Source organism: Peromyscus leucopus, chromosome 9 (assembly GCF_004664715.2).
Source record: "Peromyscus leucopus breed LL Stock chromosome 9, UCI_PerLeu_2.1, whole genome shotgun sequence".
Lineage (NCBI taxonomy): Eukaryota > Metazoa > Chordata > Mammalia > Rodentia > Cricetidae > Peromyscus > Peromyscus leucopus.
The window spans coordinates 52,991,918-53,013,219 of NC_051070.1; the positions used below are offsets into that span (position 1 = coordinate 52,991,918).

Consider the following 21,302-nt stretch of genomic DNA (forward strand, 5'->3'; position numbering starts at 1 on the left):
ACACACACACGAATGCACACGCACGCGCACACAGACGCGATGGGGAGGCAGATGCGGTGTTACTGTACCACGGTGGAATAAATGCGTCCAGTAGGCTGGTGGCCCATTAAGGAAAGATCGGTTAGAAGTCAATTCCCTTCCTCAAGGAGGTCTAGGCTAGAGTCCTAGAAGTCAGTCACTGCTTTCTCTTGGAAGTAGAAACAGTCCCTCCCATCCTCCCAAGTGCCGGACTATAACTAGGATGGGCTCGAAGGTCTTTAGGATACCAGGTACAAGCTGCATGCAACAAACACAAAGTTGACTTAGGGAGTTTCAAGGTTTGGGGGCTGGAAAATGGGAGAGAGTAATCCGAGGAGCGGGGTAGAATGGATAATTTCTTCTGGAGACAAAGTGGGTGGGGAACCCAGGGGTAAGGAGAAGACTGGGCTCTCTCTGATGGGGGGACACAGACTCGGTACCACCGAGAGTCAGGACGCCGGCCGGCCCCAAGATCGTTGCTGCCTCTGGAGCCCCAGAGGCTGGTTTGAGCCGCTCCAGGTCGGGGTTAAGGGTGGCCAGCACCAGCCCAAGAGCATCCGCCCAACACCACCCTGACCGCGGGTAGCATAGCAAAGGATCCAGAGCGGAAAGCGGGGAGGCGCGCGTGCGCAGAGCGCGGCAGCGGCGGCGGCGGCGGCGGCACGCGGGGCCGCCGGGAAGTTGTGAGCGCGGAGGCGCGCACGCGGGGGCCCTGGCCGCGCGCAGCCGCGGTCTCCCTAGTTGTGTCCCCTCAGCCGCGGTCGCCGTCGCTCTCGACGCGGTCGTCCCCGCCGAGCCGCGGGCGCCGCCGCCGCCGCCGCCGCAGGGAGGGAGCGGCGCCGCGGCCGCCGCCGTCCGAGGACGCCCCGTATTCCGGGGCCCGGCACGGTGGCTGCCGGCTCGCCGAGCGCAGCCCGCTGGGGAGGAAGGCGGCGGCTCGCGTCCTGTGGGCCGCCGGAGCCGGGAGGAGACCATGTCCGGGAAGCAACCTCAGCTCTCCACGACCGAGCGCGTCATCAAAGGTGCCGAGCGCGCCGCGGGGAACGGCCCTCGCCGGGCGACGGCTCGGGGACTCGAGGAGGAGCGGGGATGGAGGCAGCGGCGGGAGGCGCTGCAGGGCGCGGGGAGGACCGGGCGGCCGGCCGGCCGCCGGCGTCCTCGGTGACTGCTGGACGGGTACCTAGCGGGAGGTGGGTAGAGCGACCGCGCCCGCCATCCACTCCCCAGCATCCAGGCGCTCCCTCCTCATTCCTTTTGCCTCGGCTTCTGTCTAGGGACGCGGTCTGGGGTTGTGTGAGCAGAGAGAGTTCACTTGACGCACCCCAGTCGGTTTTTTTTTTCCTTCGGCTCAGCTCTTTCTTGACAGCCCCTTGCCTAACCCTTACAATTTTTTTTTCTTGAGGGGTGTGGTGGGTATACTGTGCACGTTTGGCCCACTTTCTCTAGATATCACAAGTCACTGCTTTTACTAAAAGAAACGTAACACAAATCTTTTTAAGGGGCTTACCGGTTTCTTGACATGTGGACTTCTCTGTTTTCGCTTTGGCTGTAGGAACTTGGTGAACAATAACCTCCGATTGAGATGTCTTACCGTTATATCTTATTTTCATTGCTATTGGAAGAAGAAACTATAAAAATGCTTGTTTCTCGATCTTGCAGGATTTTATGGTGTAGTTTCTGCCCGTTAGGCAATAGGACCTGTCAAACATAACCACTGATTCATGTGCTTCTATTGTCCGACTGTAAGACCTCCTCCTCTCTCCGTAATCATAGTTGGTGTGAAAGCACTGTTTTCTAAGAAGGTAGTATGTTAGACCAGCTGTTTCTGGGCGAGGTGGTTTTCATCACAGTGGGAGAAAACTATTAAAATACCTTCTTCCCCCATTTCATTTTGATATTAGAAGAAAGGAAACAAAGATTAGTAGTGATAATCTTTTTAAGGGGGGAGCCTATTGCGTGCTGACAGAGAGAAGGACAGTATTAATGTCATAAATGTTGGCTATCTGCCTTGCCGAACAGTACATAACGGTATTTTTGAGACTTATGTCCTTAGAATTTGGTATCATTAGGGATTTAAGTAATTGCTCATGTAATGGATTAGTCTTTTAACAGCTAAAGTGTCCTGACCGCTTTAGTGTAAGTCTTCATAGCATCTAACCCGTAAGGAGGAGATATGCCTCTTTTAATACACCAATCACTTCACACGACCTTTTCTGATGGAGCATTATGTACATTAATTTCTGAACTGTACGGTTACTATGACCAGTACAGCCAACTGTGTAAGGGTGTTGGCAGTTTCCTCCTACATTAAAATGACTTCTCACCACTGTACCACCGTAGTGTTTCATCCGCCCTTTTCTTTCTAGTACCTTTCTCTGTCAAAATACGCCTCTTTCTCAGCTGAAGTAGGCAAGGGAACCAGTTAAACCTGAATTCCGTGTCAAGTCAGGGTAAATGAGGTCTGAGCCAGGCTTAGTGGCACCCTCAGACCAGACCTTCCAGAATTTCATCTCATCTCTTTTGTACCAGTTATCGCCACCATAATGTACACAGGACGTTTTAAAATGACCACCATTTCTTACCCTTAAGCAGAAGTGGAATGAAAGGCAGTTAAAGTGTAGGTGCTGTTTATTGCTAGGTCTGTCTGCAGCTAAGTGTTCGTGCGTAGGATACAAACTTGTTCTTTAGCAGAATTACAAATTACCGCATGCTGTATACTTTCAAGACCTGTGTGTCTCTCTGTGTGTGAGGGATTAAGCAGAGTTTTGTTCTGTTGTCCAGCCAGGCAAACTCAAGGTTACCCTCCTATCACAGTGGTAAGTGCTGGAATTACAGGTGAAAAACTACATACCTAGGTTAAGCCTTTTTTTTTTTTTTTTTAAAGACAGGATTTTTCTATTAGTCCTGGATGTCCTGGATCTGTGGTGGTACACAACTTTAATCCCAGTCCTCAGGAGGGAGAGGCAGGCAGATCTTTGTGATTTCGAGGCTAGCCTAGTTTACAGAGTGAATTCTAGGACAGGCAAGGCTACACAGAGAAACCCTGTCTCGAAAAACCAAAAATAAATAAATAAAACAACTTTAGGGTAATCACTTGACCTCAGCAATGTTGGATTCTGGGTAACTTTTTTCTTGGGTTTTCTAGAGTTTGAAATAGTTGAAGTTGCTTTTTAACAAAATTGGGTGTGAGACCAACCATGGTGGTACATGCCAGTCATCCCAGGGCTGGGGAGGCGGAGGGACGAGGATCAGGAGTTCAAGGCCTTTCTCAGCTACAGAGTGAGATCAAGGCTAGTCTGGGCAGCTTGAGATCCCATTATTAAAAAAAGAAAAGAAGGAAGGAAAGGAGGAAAGGAAAGCAAGCCAGGCACGACTGTGTGAGCAGGAAAGGCTTATTGTATTGGCCTCCAGGTCCTGAGCTGATGCTCTTTTGCCTGGACAGTTGTCTGCGTTTATTCACAGCTCCAAAGCTGTGTCAGAGGTGATGCCACACCCGGTATTTTTGGTTGTGTTATTTCCTGTTAACTTTAAAGTCTACTTAATTGTTCTGTGAGAGCAAATCTTGAAGAAGAGTGGGTGGGTGGGCGTGATTGTATTTTGAATGTCCTTTGAATGCAGCTTTCTGAAACTGAAGGGGGTAGAAAACCTGCTTTACTCTTGGCTTCTGGGCCTTAGTTTGGGAGTTGCCTTTTGTGTGTGTGTGTGTGTGTGTGTGTGTGTGTGTGTGTGTGTGTGTGTACTAGTAGTGTTTTTCGGTTAGTATCAGAAATAATGGGTTTCATTTGAATATTTTTATCCTTTGGTTGTGAGCCTCAGCCTGGAACAGAAGAGCCATTTCTCCAGCCCACCTGTCATCATAACTTTATCTATCGATTTATTGAGACAGGGTCTCACTGTGCAGCTAGCCATGACTGGAACTCACTATGTGGACAAGGCTGGCCTCTGCCTCCCAGGGCTTCAGTCAAAGACATTTGATGTCACATCTGGCTTTTTACTTTGCCTTTTTATTGACACTTGTTTCTGATTAATAATCTCATTTGTAGTAATTTTCTTGTCTAGCCTGCATCATATAAATGACTTTGGAAACTTAAAGATGATTAAGAAACATGAAAGCAGTTGCATAATCAATCCCTCTGCCCCCTGGTCTTGCTATGTAGCCCTGGCTGGCCTTCAAGTTGTTGAAGTCCTCTGGTCTCAACCGCCTAAGTACTGTGATTACAGGTGTGTGCCATCATACCTAACTTCCTGCTAGATCTCTAGCTACATATGTGGTTAGTAGAGAATTCATTAGCAGTTGAAAACCACCAAAGTTAGGAAGCAGATTAAATTATAACAGGATTAAAAAACAAACCGAGCCGGGCGGTGGTGGCACATGCCTTTAGTCCTAGCACTTGGGAGGCAGAGTTTGAGGCCAGCCTGGTCTACAGAGTGAGTTCCAGGATACGCTCCAAAAGCTACACAGAGAAACCCAAACCGAAACAGCCTCATCCTAGCCTGGAAACACCTGTTTCAAAATGCAGAGGTTATGTGAGTGGACTCCTGTCCGTGGGTGAAGAGGCAAACTTCTGTCCAGCATTTGTCTGGTGGCTGACTTCTTCTGCAGCTTATTTTATGTTTAAAACCTCTTAGGATCTAACTCATTAAGTGCTGTCTACAGTGTCCCCTAACTGTTCGTTTGTTTCTCTGCTTTGAAAGTCACAATTCGATGAACCTCTAAGGCAGAGGCTCTGAACTGGGGTCTTGCTGCTAGCATCTGGGGCAGAGAACTAGGAACTCAAATAACTGAGTTAAGAGATATTTCCATTTAACAATCCTCTTCCCCCATTTTCAAGTTTCTTTTCTTGTTTGGAGGTCTTTTTTGTTTTTTTTTTCTTGGTGTCATCCTCTTTTATGTCACAGGGGTTTTTAAGTATTTTTCTCTTTTATGTAGTCTGAACCCTGCTAATCATGAAACTTGGAAGGCAGAAAGAGAAGAAAACAAAAACTTCATGCCCGAAACAGCTGCTATTAATACTCTCCTGCATTTCCATTTCCTGGGAATTTTGAATTAAAAAGAAAACAGATCACACACACTAAAGCTTTCATTAGACAAATCTTTCATATTTTAACATAAACATTGTAGTTTTACAGAAATGCTTCCATGAAGTTTGCAGACGGCATGAGCATGGTTTGAAAGTCTTTTAGCTGCTACATTGGCACCTTAAGTTTTCAGTGGGGGTAGCACAATACCAATCCTGAAAAACCTCTTCCTATATGAATTTCCAATGTAAGTAAGACTTAGGGTGTATGCTTGTGCTTGCCAGCAGGGTTTGGTTCAGGCTTGATTTGCAGTTGTAGTCAATAATAACTGCAAACCTTAAGACACTTGAAGTTGTTGCTATTGAGATTCATGCATCTGAATAGAACTCAGACATTGTAAACACCTAGTTCTTTTTGTGAGTGGGGATAAGTTGCTCTCTTTAGCCTATGTTATTGGGTGTGACCAAAGCTTTATATTAGACATTTGATGGTACAGCTTTCTACAAGCAACATTATCACTTGTTTGTTTTAGTTCTGGAGATAGAGCCTTGAGTTGTGTGACTGCTGGGCAAGCACTGTGGCACTGAGCTATGTGCTCAGTCTAATAACTTACAACCACTTTTACTATAAAGTTTCTACGTTACCAGATGAGTTAAGAGGGAAATAATAAGGACTCAAAGAGACAAGTAATTAAAGCCGTTTCTTAGGCCATATTTGGTAATAGGAATAGAACACTTTTCCTTTAGGCTAACATTTTTGGAAAAAAATTTAATGTTTAGATTTACATATGTAAGAGAATTATTCAGCTAATTGTGTCACTTGTAGTCATTTTGGAGTGTCTTATTTGGAGCTACTTAATTGCCAAATGACTAGTGGAAATGAAAGCATGTCTCACAGTCTCATTACTGCCCTCATGGTACAAACATTTGTAGAATGTAACAGTTTTCAAGTTTTAATGCATGGAGAAACATCTGCACTTCACCAGAGATGAAAGAGAAGCAGGTAAATCAGAAGTGCCAGAGATAGCGGTGAAGTACAGATTAGGGTTCGAGGCAACTGACTGAGTCTGTTAAGAAGCCGGAGAGGTGGCCTAGCAGTTAAGAGCACTTGTTGATCTTACGAGGATCCAGGCGTGGTTCCCAGCATCCACATGTGACTCCAGTTTCAGGGCATCTGATTCTGATTTCTGTGGGCATCAGGCATGCATATGGTACACATACATGCACACAGGCAAAACAATCACACACATAAAATAAAATTAAAACATTTAAAAAATTAAAAAAGGGTAGCAAGTTATTTTGATATATTTAAAAATAGTCTTATCAGCCTAATTTTAAAAATTACATAAATGATGTGCAGTGGTAATTTATTATTTTATTAAGAGACTAGAGTGAAGGAAAATGGTTGAGGATAGATATTAAAACATCATGAAGCTGGGCGACAGTGGCACACACCTTTAATCCCAGCACTCGGGAGGCAGAGGCAGGGATCTCTGTGAGTTCGAGGCCAGCCTGCTCTACAGAGCAAGATCCAGGACAGGCACCAAAACTACACAGAGAAACCTTGTCTCAAAAAACCAAAAACAAACAAACAAAACAAACTAAAAGCTGTTCATGCGTAGAGGAGAAAGGATGTTCTAAGCTTACTTCCTGTTCTGTTAGCCACACCACTTACCAGTGTAGGAATTGGCTCAAGTGACAAGCTAACAGTCATTTCAGCTCTTCTCCTTTTCGCTGCAGAGCAGGTCCCACCAGCTGAGGGAAACTGGACTTCTGGTTTCTGAATAGCCTGCTTCATCCCTCTCTCAGCTTCCTCATCCATTGAGGGCCTTTTGCTCCAGCTGTTTATTCTCCATGCTCGTCCAGGATCTGTGACTAATGTCAAGAACTCTTCTCAAGCTTGGACTCTTTCATGAGTTCTTCCTGCCTGAAGGATAGGTTCTGAGTTGGTGAACAGTATCGCCCTGCATGCTAAACCTCTCTAACCTCCCTCTCCACTTCCTCTTCAACACCTCACATCTCCAACTTATTAACCACTGCTCGTAGGTCCCTGGGTGTTTTGCATTTGTGACTGGGCATTACTTCCATGTAGAATTTGTCCTACAACCTGCCTCATCCATTTATCTTTCAAGATTGAGCTGAGAGAACTTCTGAAAATTTTTTTCCTCTACTAGATGGCTGTATGTAAAGAATAATGGCTTTAGCTGGGTGATGGTGATGCAGGCCTTTAATCCCAGCACTCTGGAGGCAGAGGCAGGAGGATCTCTCTTAGTTCCAGGCCAGCCTGGTCTACAGAACTAGTTCTAGGACAGCCAGGGCTACACAGGGAAACCCTGTTTCAAAAAAAATAAAATAAAATAAATGGCTTTAGGTCATGGCTCCAAAGTCAGATTTGCCTGGATTCAAATTCTTCCTTTTAGTAAGTGGCTGCACGCCATGAACAAACCAGTTGGGCAGTTTGCTTGTCTAGAAGAGGGATAATGAAAAACTTAGAAGGTAATTGGAAAGATTAATACTCTCCAAAGTGCAGTGGCAGGCACACCATAAGTTGTATGTGTGTGTATCAGATGCTGCTTTTACCACCTCCGCCGTTGTTGCTGGCTATTATTTCCTGTGAACTCCCACCAATAATCTACTGCTCCACAAACTCTTGGAAAAGATTCATTTCTTTTTATTTTATGAGTATGAGCATTTGTCTGCATGTATGTATGTGCACCATGTGTGCCCAGAAGAGGGTGTTGGATCCCTTGGAACTGGAGTCATAGATCATTGCGGGCCACATTTGTAGGTGCTGGGAACTGAACCCAGGTCCTCATCAATAGCAACAAGTGCTCTTAACCACCAGGCTTTCTCTCCAGCCCCAGTTTTACAAACATTTGGGAGTGTTTTCGTGTTGGATGTAGACACTGTAGTTCAGTGGTAGAGCACTTACCTAGTATGCATGTAATCCTGGGTCCATTGTTGAGTACCACTCTCCCTTCCCAAATATTTCACACTAAACTTTTTTCAGGGACAATAAGTGTGACTCCTTAAAGTGGAATACAGTGTCTAGCTCATGACTTGGACCTAGGAAATGTTTAAGTGAAACTATAAGAACCTGTATTTCTGGGTAGCAGTATAGGAAAGAGAGTACGCTCTGCTCACTACAGCCTGTGTGGCTTTTCTTCTTTACTATTGCTTGCTGTAGATTTAAAGTAGGAGCTAGTACTGACCTCAGACTTCAAAGAGTAGTGTATGGGAAGTGCTTAGCACAGTTCCCATTGCAGGCACTTAGTAAATAAATGCTAGCAGTTACTCATTAAGTTACTCTTTGGCTGGGGGTGTAGTTCACTGGTAGAGCTTGCTTAGCATGTTTGAGGCCCCAACACAGAAGTGGGTGTTAACTGTAAATCTTGATGACATTTGACAGGGAACCCGTTCTGTGTAAACTGGCATATGAAATAAAGAAAGCAATATATTGTGCTTTCCAACCTTATTCTCCTTCACTTCGCAAAGATTTCAACTTAAAATACTTCAGAAGAAGAATGGTGAAGTGTCTTTTTCGTAGTATACATAGGATTTTGGAAATCTGTCTATTCATAAACAAGTATTGATGAATTCTTACTATGTTGCACACATTTTTGATTATATTTAGAAGCTTAAACACTGCTTGGAATGTACTCACAGAGTATAGCACTTAATAGCCTCCCCAAAATGTAACAGAACATTAGGACCATGGAGCTGCCTGTGACTAATGCTTGTGAAAAAGTGGATGACTAAACTAGACCACATCTGGTGTGAAAGGTTTACTCCCACACTCTGTAAATTGATAATCTTTTAAACTTTGGTTATGATCGGTGGCTAAAAAGATGAGTCTTAATTTGCATTTTTCTATGGATGGCTAGGCTTTGTTTAAAAGTAAGGTGAGGTAGGTTGGCATAATAAAGGTGGACTTGGTCACTCTAGGCTATTACAAAATTGTTATTGTTATTAATTTTGTTTGTTTGTTTTTTGAAATAGGGTTTCTCTGTGTAACTGCTCTGGCTGTCCTGGAACTCGCTCTGTAGACCAGGCTGGCCTGGAGCTCATTGCCTGCCTCTGCCTCCTGAGTGCTGGCATTAGGTGTAGGCAACCACTGACCGGCATAAAGTTATTATTTTAATATTTTATTATTATTAATATTGTGTTGTTTTATGTGGAAGTTCATGTGTTTACAGGGTGTATGTGGGTGTGGTTTGCCTGTATGTGGAGGCCAGAGAAAAATCTCAGGTATCCTGAGAAAGAAGTCTCATCAACCTTTGAGACAAGGTCTCTCCTTAAGCTAGACTGGCTTGGTCAGCGATCCCTAGAGAGTTTCCCTAGTGCTGGGATTACCAGTTATACACAGACATTTTGCATGAATTCTGGGGATCAGATGGAGATTTTCAAAGAAGCACTTTACTGACTGAGCTGTCCCAACCCCCTAGTTGGTTATTTTGACTACCCTACACTGTTATGGAGAACACGGTATCACTGTAGAGCTGTTGGTCAGAGGGTGCAGAGTCTGAGATAGAAAGGAGGTTGATGTTGCATATCTGGGTGACTGAAATAAACTCACAGGGTTACAGTAATGTATTTATTTGCTAGTGGTGGTGGTGGGGTGCACACAGGAAGGCTGGGCCATGCTTTTGGAGGTCAGAGGACATCTTTCAGGAATTGGTTCTCTCCTACCGTGTGGATTACTAGGGTGGAGCTCACGTGGCCAGGCTTGGCAGCTAGAGCCTTTACCTGCTGAGCCATCTTGCCGACTTTTGTCTTTGGCTTTTTGAAACAAGATCTCACTATGTATCTCAGGCTGGCCTTGAACTTAATATATTCCTGCCTTCTGCCTCCTCTGCCTTTCAAGTGCTAGAGGTGTCTACAGGCATTACAGAGATGGGAGATTACTCCCAGCAATCCCAGTTCTTAGAAAATCAAACACCTTATCCAAATAACTACATCTACTTAATATCCTGTAACACTCAATGGAGCCTTCCTTTTTAAAGATTTGTTTTATTTTTCAGTGTGTGTGTGTGTGTGTGTGTGTGTGTGAGAGAGAGAGAGAGAGAGAGAGAGAGAGGGAGGGAGGAGGGAGGGAGGGTAAGTGAATGAGTGAGTGAGTGAGTGAGTGAGTGAGTGTGTCAGTGAAGTCCAGAGAGGGTAATGGATCCCTGGAGCTGGAATTATTAATGTTGTAAGCCACTCAGAGTGTAGGTGCTGGGGCTGGAATTGGGTCCTCTGCAAGAGCAATATGCATTCTTAACTACTGAGCCATCTCTCTAGTCCCTCCTTTGATTTTTATTTCTTTTTGAGATAGCATCTCATTAAGTTACCCAGGCTGGCCTCAAATGCATTATCTTCCCGTCTTAGCCTCCTAAGTGCATAAAATTCTCCTATGCCTTCTAGAAAAAAAGTTATTGTTTCTGTTAACTGTCACTGATTATTAGCGATAGAAGGGCTACTTCTTAGCTGTTTTTTGACAGTGAATTCTGTGAGCATCAGAACAGAGGGAATGGTCTCCCAAGAACTCCTGTCGGGTCACTGACGTAAATTTCTTGTCCCAGTAAGTTATGTAAGAATCTAAAAAGAACATATGATTTTCAGTATTTAATCCAACCTCCTCAGTAGTGAATAGTTCATGATTGGAAAGACAGGTGAGTAGATTAGGAAAGGAGCATGCAAATGTAGGGCAGGTTTGCTGGCTTAAAATAGAGATGAAGCAGAGTTGTTTGTGGTGAACAGAGATAGCTATTTAGATAAATCCTCCTGTCCATGAGGGTAAGGACATACAGTAATCTAAAAATAGCCACCTATAGGCCCGTAGCTTTTCAGATCTATCTTTGTACCTTAGGATTAAAGTGGTCATCTCCAATATGGCCTTTTCTCATTGATGCAGGTCTGCCTCATTTGATTTTATTTTTATTTGCTTATACTACTTACTCTGTTTAGATGCTAGGTTTATATTATAGCACCACAGCTTGAATTTGATGACAAGAAGGTTGCAGAATTTTTTTCCGTGTACTTTAGTTTAAAAACTTAGTTTTAAATTTAATTTTCACTTTGATAATTATACACAAATGTTACAAGAAAATGTACAGAAGACCCCCCACCCTTCTTCTAAGTCCCAGTTTGCCATAGTGTCAACTTTACACACCACCAAGTCCTATACCCTAAACAACAGGGTGGCATTGCATAAATCCAGAGGTAGTTATTTGTGTGTGTGTGTGTGTGTGTGTGTGTGTGTGTGTGTGTGTGTGTGCATGTATGTTTGTGTGTGTGTGTCTATGCATCATATGCCTTGCTTACTTCTGTGATCTTGCCTACAGAACAGCACAATCAAGATGCAGATCAGTGGGCTGGGAGCCTAGCTCAGTGGCTGACGAGTTGCTTAGCATTTACATATGTAAAATAATAAAATGCTATTCAACAGTACCAGCAACATAAAACTTCTTATAATATTTCTCCTTTACAGCAATACCAGTAACTTTTCCCACCAAAAATTCAATTTTATAGTTTGAGTCATTTGTAAGTCTGGTTTGATTAAGATTTTGCTTCTGAATTGGAAGTGCTGTAAAGTAATATAACAAAACCGACAGGTGGTTAAAAGCTAGGTTTCCTGTGGAGTTCGCAAAAACCATGAATGAGAAACAAGGGTGCCTTGGCCTCATTCCAGAGAAGTGTTGAAAGCCTTGGTTAGTCTAAAAGTGTAAGTTGCAAAAGGATGCACAGTATAGTACAACTTAGATAAAAAGATGTTTGTATAACAAATCAAAATACACATTAGTAAAGTTATATACACATGAGAAGAACATACCACTTTAAGGTACTATTTAACCTGTAGGGGAAAGATGCATTCTGGTTTGTTTTTTTTTTTTTTTAATTCATTGAAATGGGGACTGGAGAGGTGGCTCAGTGGTTAAAAGCACTGGCTGCTCCTCCTGAGGACCCAACTCAATTCCCAGAACTTATATTAGGCAGTTTATAACCGCCTATAACTCCATTTCCAGGATGTCTGGTGCACTCATATACACTCCCCCCCCACATACACATAATTAAAAATGAAATTAAGCCAGGGCTACATAGAGAAACTCTGTCTCAAAAAATCAAAAATAAATAAATTAATATTTAAATTAAATCTTTGAAATGGGTATGGAAAGGTTGAATATTTTATATTTACACAGTTGGCATGTGGTATTTATATTATTTGCTGTACCACTGTATACAGAGGACCCCAGTTTGATTCCCAGCACCCACATGGTGGCTTATGGCCATTCATAACTTCAGTTTCAGAGGATCCAACTCCCTCTTCTGACCTTTGTAGGCACCAGGGACACCCATAGTACATATGCATACCTGCAGGCAAAACATTCATCATACATGTAAAATAATATAGATCTAAAAAAATGTAAAGTCTCCATATATACAATGTATTACATATGTGTCTGGAATTTTTTCTTTTCTCCCCTTTAGTATATCTTATTTTTTATTTTTGTGCAAGAGTTGAAGGACAGCTAAACAGATTTTCTTTTAATATCATAAATGAATCTGGTGCTCCCTAAAGCTCAAGTTTCTGCCGCCATCGTTAGTTCTTCCCTCACTATATAATTTCCCGTGCTTACGGTCTGTCCTAGGCTGACTAGTGGTGGTACTGCCACTGTGCTGAGAGGCCCGGTGTGTGGTCTTCTGCACTTGGGAACGTCACATTTGTGGTTATAGCTTCTGTTTTGTTTTGTTTTCAGGTCGACTCTTCGGTAGGTAGTTGGCTTTGAACTTGCTACATAGGCCAGGTTGGCTTCAAACTTGAGGTGATCTTCCTGCGTCTGCCTCTTGCCTCTGCTTCCCAAGTGCCAAGATTATAGGCATGTGCTATCATTCATGGTATTTTCTTTTCTCTTTCTTTTTCTTTTTTTTTTTTTTTGGTTTTTCGAGACAGGGTTTCTTTGGGTAGCACTGGCTGTCCTAGAACTTGCTGTGTAGACCTGGCTGACCTGAGACTCACAGAGATCCTCCTGCCTCTGCCTCCCACATGCTAGGATTAAAGGCGTGTGCCTCCACTGCCCAGCCATATATGGTCTTTTCTATCTTGTTTTATGTGAATTGTTTTATCTTACTTAACTAGATTATAAGCTTCTTCAAGGGAGACTCCTGTGTTAATCTTACATATGCCATGTGCCACCACACAGTGAGATAGTAGTAGATAAATATGTAATTATTTAACAATAATGTAGTTATTTCCCTAGTGTTTTTCCCTTGGCATTTTAGATTTTACTTTGAAAATCCTTCTAGCTCATTGTTTACCAAAGATTCCAGAACTTCCCTTTTACAAATATCATTATTACCCAGAATTCTAGGCTGGAAATAGAAACATAGATTTGTTAGGTATTGAGTGTTTGTGTTAGTAATGTGTACTCTATCAGCCTTTAAAAGGATGATACTGGATGACTGGACTTGAATTGTAGGAGATGAAAGTGTGATGTCGAAGCTTCATAAAGAAATGGAGTGTGACCCACACACATCTTTCCTAGCTTTCATTAGTAAGGAAGATGATGTTAGTTGTGGCCAGTGGGTTTATTTCTCTAAGCTTGCTGTGTTTTTGTTGGTTTGTTTTGAGACAGAGTCTCACATAGCCCAGGGCAGCCTGAAAGTAGCTAAGTAGCTGAGGCTCTTGAACTGATTGATCCTTACCACTCTCGCTCCCCAGTGCTGGGCTTACAAGGGTATGCTTCCGATTCGTGCCTGATCAAGTCTGTTGCTGTTAAATAAAATTAAGGAGGTCAGTAATCTTCATCTGGATGAAGATGACAGAAGAATAAAATGCCCCATTATTTCAGTGAGTTTATGTCCTGTTTCACATACTGAAATTGACACCAGAAAGGTAAATGCAATGGTTTATTCGTTTTATCTTGGCTCTCTTTTAAACTAGAGCTACAAGTTTCTTATAGTTTTTTTTAGTGTAACTCAGGTGCGAAGTAATGTTGAAAATAATTTAATAATAGTTGACTTTTTTTTAGTGTCTGTAAGAATTGGATTGGATTCAGGTTTATACCATATAACCACTTCCCTGTTACTTTGCATCTTGTATCTGAACTATTTGTCCTTTTCTGCCTATATTGTTGTTGTTTACACTTAGACATGACTGATCTCTCAGGTTATTTTCATTCCAGCCCATGGCATAATGCTCTGATTTATGTATCAGGGAGTAGGAAGCTGGGAGATGGCTCAGTGGGTTAACTACTAGCACTCCTGTAAAAGGCCAGCTTTGGTGGCTAGCACTTGTAATCCCTTGGGACGCATGCACACACTCAAGGAAACCAGAAGAGGGCGCTCGATCCCCTGGAGCAATTGTGAACCTCCCCGTAATGGGTACTGGGAACCAAACTTGGTCTTCTGAAAAGTGTTCTTGACCACTGAGCCATCTCTCCAGCCCTATTTATTCATTTACTTTTTTGAGATAGGGTCTTGCTGTTTAGTCTAGGCTGGCCAAAAACTTTCCCAATCATTCTGCCTTCTGCCTCAGCCTTCTCAGTGCTAGGATTATGTTAGGGTTACAGGTGTAAACCACAATTCCTTCTAGAGGAAGAGATTTGGGGGGCGATGGGAATGTTTTGTATATTGTTTGTATATACATGTGTAAAAAATTGTCAGACACAGTAGTCTGTAAACATCTACAGACTATAAAAAACAATAAATTTATTTTAAAAAGTAGTTCTGGAGGCTATACTATAAAATTGATGCAGATTTCATGCAGATAACTTACTTTGGTTAAAATGAGGTTGTGGTATTGATAGATTACTGAGAAATTTAACTGAAAGTCTGAAAGAAAAAGACAAACAGCCCCTCTGTGTGGAGATAAGTAGATTGCTTTAGAAAGATAAAAGATTTTGTTATTTCAGTAACAAAAAAAATGCATCTATTATATTAACAGTGGTCATTTTAATTGGTAGGATTAGAAGAGATTTGTGCTATTTTTTGATGCTCCTTAATTAAAAAAATAGTTTTACATTTCTCTCTCTCTCTCTCTCTCTCTCTCTCTCTCTCTCTCTCTCTCTGTGTGTGTGTGTGTGTGTGTGTGTGTGTGTGTGTGTGTGTGTGTTTTATGTGGTGCTAGGATCAGACTCAGGACTCAGGCACTTGTACCTCTTAAGCAAGGGTTCTATTACTGAGCTGTATCCCCTGCCCAATATATAATATCTATGATTTTAAAAAATCCTTGGGAGCTGGAGAGATGGTTCAGCAGTTAAAATCTCTTACTGCTTGTGCATACACACACACACACACACACACACACACACACACACACACAGTGATATAGTGTGTACTCTAATAAAATTTGCCTGACATCAGAGAACAGAACAAGCCACTAGATTAAACATAGAGGCCAGGCAGTGGTGGCACACAACTTTAATCCTAGTACTTGGGAGGCAGAGATCTGTCTGGATGTCTGGATCTCTGAGTTTCAAGCCACCCTGGAATGAGATTGACTCAGTCTAGGAGAGAAACAGACAGACAGTGGTGGCCCACACCTTTAATCCCAGCGCTTGAGATCATCACATTGAAACCAAGGCACCACCACGTGAAGCCCTGGTTTTCCTTCTTGAGAGAGACTTTCTCAGTGGCCTTGAGCTCACCAAGTGGCTATGCTAGCAGGGTAGTATGCCCCAGGGGTCCACCTGACTCTGCCCCCCTGTACTGGGATTATATGTGCCAACCTTTTCTGTGTGGGTTCTAAGTACTGGGCTTGAGACCTTGTGCTTGGAAGGCACTGAACTGTCTCACTAGACCTGTGGTTTGCTTTCAATAAGTTCAAAATCTCAAACTCATTACCACCTCGAACTACTTGATAATTTTCTAGTCTTATAGAAACAGTGAATTTCTTATCTTCTGACATCCAGCAATATTCAGATTCCAACTAGATTGAATATTAGGTGAATTCCAACTAGATTGAATATTACTAGTATTGCTGTTGATTGATTCACTTATAATGGAATGAAATACAAGTCTAAAGTCATTTATTTTTTATTTATTAATAACTATATTGTTAAATAATTTTAAAAGGTGTTTTGTAAAAATTCTTCTTATCCATTTTATCAGTTGCTTCCTTAAAGTATAAAGCCCACCACTATAGAACACCAGGGGTGAAAAACAACCTTTATTTATTTAGCTTATTGTGGAAAGTAATGTCATCCTCTGCAAAGAAAAGTCAGAAAGTCTGTAAAAGGTGTAAAGGAGTTGAGGTAAAGTTAGCAGTCAGGGGGTGATTACAATCTAATTTGAATGGATTTGCCTTTAGTCTGCATGAGCTCCCTCAAAGTTGCAGATCAGTTTGTAGAGTAGGGTCTTGAGTGTCTAGGACAGTGGTTCTCAACCTGTGGGTCACAGCCCTTTCATAGGGGTCACATAGCAGATGTCTGCATATCAGATGTTTGCATTATGATTCATAACAGTAGCAAAACTATAGTTGTGAAGTAACAACAAACATAATGTTCTGATTGGGGTCACCACACATGATAGAGTATTAAAGAGTCTCAGCATCAGGAAGGTGGAGAGTCTGTCTAAGGGTCCGAGGCTGCAGAACAATGCTGGAGCTCGGGCCGCCTGCGCTGCACAGTGGGGTTTACTTTAGTTCAGTTTCTCTGGCTTAGTCTGTCCTGGACATTTCATGCAGTTTGTGGCTTCTGTTTTCTTTCGCTGTCTCTACTTCTGATCATTCTTTATTCAAACCAGGCATTTACCATTGAGAGCTGTACCCTTTCTTGATAGGTTGTAAATGCTTATCAAGCCTTTCATGATATAGATTGTGACCTCAAGTGCTGGCCCATTTCCTGTATAACGACTTGTTCTGTCATCTGGGTGACAGAGACAGCATAGCACCATTTAAGGTTCTGGAGATGACACGTGGAGTGTCCCAGACAGAGACTCGGACAAGAACTCGTATTTAATCTTCCATATACCCCATAATCAGTTGGAGCTTCCTTTTCATTTATTCATCTGCTTGTTTTGTTTAGGGACAGCTTCTTTTGATAGCCAAGCAATTAAACAAACTAGTAAAAAAAATAATATTATTTATATGTGTGTGTGCATGATGTGTGTGGAGGTCCAAACTTTGTGCAGGCAGTGTTCTTCTTCCACCATTAAGTGTGTTCCTGAGATAGCTCTCAACTCACCAGGCTTGAGTGTTCCTGAGATATCTCTCAGCTCACCAGGCTTATCCATCAAGCACCTTTACCTGCTGAGCCAGATATCACCAATAATCTTTTAAAATTTGATTTGCATCGTTTACCTTTACAAGTACCTGAATAACTATTCTGTATTTGATGACGGGCAAGGGTAAAGGTCTTGATAGTGCCAACAGTAAAGGAAGGTGTGGGGCCTATGACAGTCTAGAACTGTGAACCACAGGGAAGAGAGCAAAAGAGACAAGAGGTTGACAGTTCGATTGCCCTGTTGTTTTTCTCTCAAACTCTTAGAAAAGGGGAGGGGGAGCTAGGTTTATTTCACATGTCAACAAACAGAGAGATCCAGAGGAGACTGATTCTCTGAGAAAGGGAGGCCGTTAGGGGCAGGCACTCCTCAGATGACAGGACAGGCACTCATCACATACTGCTGCTGCAGTAGAAGCAACTGTCAGGTTCTGGTAGAAGCTTGCAGTCTGGGCAAGAACTAGTGAGAGTGTAAACTAGAGAGTTGCTAGAAATTGCAAAGCTCCAGTGTCAGGTTGAGTCTCGTGGCTGCAGCTGCCTTTGACATTTTTTCTTATCTTGGGACATGGATCTTGGGTCTTGATAATCTGTGATGCACATTTTGGCTTGGCGTTTTTACTTTATCTGTTCTATGAGTCATCATGTAGTACAAGTTGTGGTTTTAATTTAAAGAAGGCAGCCAGTGTTAGTTTCTTGTGTATGTGTGGGGTTGGGGTGCACCTCATGGTAGAGCTCATACTTCATACTTAGCATGCTTCAAGACTGTGCATCAGTTTGGTCCACCACTTGTATGTAGCAGAACAGTGTATTTGTAAGCTGGGCATGCTGGTAATCCCTGCACTGTGCGGGCAGACAAGAGAATCAAAGCAGGGTTGAAGCCAGCCTGGCCTGTGTATTGAGTTTCAGGCTATCCAAGGCTATGATATCATGAGACCCCCTAACTTAAAAAACAATAAATACCAACCAACCAAACAAAACCAAACCCAAAGGTAAGTATTCGTAATTATTGTAAGGCTATGAAAAGAACATTTTTACTTCAAGGATTGGCCAAGGGCCTGTATTAGCCAAGGGCCTGTAGTTTTTTCTCCTTTGGGAGTAGGGGTAGGCAGTACTGGGGATTGAACCCAGGGCTTCATCTACCTCTGAACCACAGCCCCAGTCCTTTTACTTCCAGGAAACAGCCTCAGCACCGGCCCTGACCTCAGGCTTTCACAGAATTGTCCCACTCTCCAGCTGTAGGTGGAATCTACTTTTCTTCCCCTGAACCTGGGTGGGTTTGAGAATGCTGGAACAGTCTGAGTTGGGAATGATGTGATGTGGCATATGAGGCTATGGTGTGACCCACGCAGCTTCCTTCTGGCTTGCTCTTTCTGGATGCTTGTCCTTGGAACTCAGTCACATGAAAGGCCACATGCAGGTACTCTCATCAAAAACCTGAACTGAGCTTCAGCCGACAAGCATACTGGATGAGTGAGTGAGCAGCCTCAGGTGATTCTAACCTTGGGCTGACTAGTGCCCTGCTGAGAGACAGGCCGTCCTGCTGTGTCCCTAGTCTGTGAGAGACAATAAGGAGTTGTTGTTTTAAGTCACTGTGTTGGGGAACATTTTGTTAGGTTGCATTAGATAATTGATATATTTGGCTTCCAGATATCCATCAAAGGGTAACAAATCAAAGATTTTGGGAAAGAAATATGCAAGGAAGTTAGCAGGGTGTGGTGGGCCAGGCCTAGATCTCAAGCTCTTGGCACACTCAGACAGGATTGTCCAGACTTCAAGGCTGGTCTGGACTACAGAGAGAGGTGCTGTTTCAAAAGCAACAACAAACCAAGGATGTTCATAGCAATATAAATCTGTAACAATAAGTAAAAAATTTTTAAATAGTCTACCCAACAGTAAGAAAATGTTTAGATAAATTATGATACACACTTTTCATAAAGAAAAATATCTATTTTCAAAAGGAAGGAAACTTTAATTCCTTTGTAGTCAGTTTTGTTAAAACCAATTTCAAAGTGTATACACATGTTAATAAAGATGATTAATAACACCGGGCGGCAGTGGCACACGCCTTCAATCCCAGCACTCGGGAGGCAGAGCCAGGCGGATCTCTGTGAGTTCAAAGCCAGCCTGGTCTACAGGGCAAGATCCAGGACAGGCACCAAAACTACACAGAGAAACCCTGTCTCAAAAACAAAAAAAGGATGATTAAGAACAACAACAACAACAATTGTAGGTCTGGGGAATGTAGCTAATCAATAGAGATTTGCTTAGCAGGAGCAAGGCCTTAGATTGATCCCCAGCACTGCCAAAATCCACAACAAACAACAAGTGAAAAAGAGGAAGGCGCAGGGTGACCTGATACATGATAGCTGGAATGCATTTAACTAACAAGTTTATCCATACAGCTGTGCTTCAGCTCAGAGCTGTCTGCATGCAGTGTGTGTGTTCTTAGTGGAAACTTCTTCAGGAGATCGCCCTAATTATCTAACTTTGAAAATCATGGCTTCAGATTTCATGAGACCTTCCTCTTTAGACCAGTTTGATTTTGAACAACTAAAAGAACTGTGCAGATTGTCCAGAGCACACAGCGCTAGAAGTGCCAGCCCCTCTCCGCTGCATTCGATCTGTTTCTCCAACCCTGGCTCTGGGGTTTGTTTTTTAAGATTTATTTATTATGTATACAGTGTTCTGCCTGCACGTCCAAAGAGGACACCAGATCTCATTATAGATGGTTCTGAGCCACCATGTGGTAGCTGGGAATTGAACTTAGGTCCTCTGGAAGAGCAACCAGTGCTCTTAACCGCTAAGCCAACTCTCCAGCCCTACTCTGGTTCTTTTTAGCTTTTTAAATGTTGAAACTCAAACTCTAGAGCTCCACACATGCTCCACCAAGCCTCTTGGATCAGTGTTGAGCTTCTTGAACCTTTTTTTTTTGTTTTGTTTTTCGAGACAGGGTTTCTCTGTGTAGCTTTGCGCCTTTCCTGGATCTCGCTCTCTAGACCAGGCTGGCCTCGAACTCACAGAGATCCTCCTGCCTCTGCCTCCCGAGTGCTGGGATTAAAGGCGTGCGCCACCACTGCCCAGCGAGCTTCTTGAATCTTAACAGCTTTTATGATCATATAGGGACTTAAAAGAATGGCTTTGCTAAAAAGCACCAACCCTTCACTTGTAGGTGCACAGTTGGTAACTAAAGCCAGAACAAAGTGTTGGCATCTCTGACTTCATTTAGTATGTCTCTTGTTTTCTTAAACTTCAAGTCAGATTCCTGCTCGGCTCTGCACATAGACATACTGATTACTTAAGGAGTGTATATCTAAAAACTACTGATATAAAATTCATTAGCCTTAAATTAATATAAAATTCATTAGCCTTACCTAACCTGTCTATAAAATACAAGACTCAAGACACAGGCGTTCAAGATACTTTTTTTTAAATTCCAGAATTTTATAGGCAGGTCACACTGTGATGACATTACCCCACTAAGTGGGAGCAGTTACCCCATGAAGGGAACTGAGGCTGCTCTTATGTAAGAATGATCTCACAGTGAGAACTCTGTTGCCTCCTCAAGCAGTAAAGACCTCCTTGTAGCCAGCGGAACCTTGCAGGATAGACCAAGAAAATGGCCAACCAGACCACCCTGATCAAGATTGCTGTGCAAAGACTCAGCTGTGCTGGGTCCCTCCTCCTCATTTCTATAAGACCCCTTCCAAATGTGGCCCCAGGGAATGGAGCTCTTTCCTGCCTTTCACCACTAATCTGTCTCAAGTTGACATTTTGGGACAGGTGGCCAGACCTACTTTGTTGTAAACCTTCAAGTCAGGGCCTTGTCCTAAACTCCTATACAAATTTTGCATTTCATTTTTTATTTAAATAGAGCCCCTTTACATTATTATTATTATTACTATATTATTATTCTTATTTTCTGCATTAACCCACTGTTAATATAAAACCCATCTCTCGCCTCAAAGGAAATAAGAGATAGTTGATTCTGAGCCAAATATGAGTGATCAAACCCTAGGAATAAAGATCCAGATTGCTTCTGTATTATTTTCTCATTGCTGTGACCAGTTAC

General features: G+C 42.7%; 1 protein-coding gene across 1 annotated transcript in view; it reads left to right on the top strand.

The window, feature by feature from the left end:
* The first annotated feature begins 749 nt into the window (after nt 1-749).
* The window catches only part of Ppp3cc (protein phosphatase 3 catalytic subunit gamma), a 72,752-nt gene continuing 52,199 nt past the window's right edge, over nt 750-21,302 (top strand). Inside the window, exon 1 of the mRNA XM_028877587.2 lies at nt 750-1,040. Within this exon, the coding sequence (XP_028733420.1) occupies nt 992-1,040 (49 nt within the window). The 5' untranslated portion in view covers nt 750-991. The remainder of the gene's footprint in view (nt 1,041-21,302) is intronic.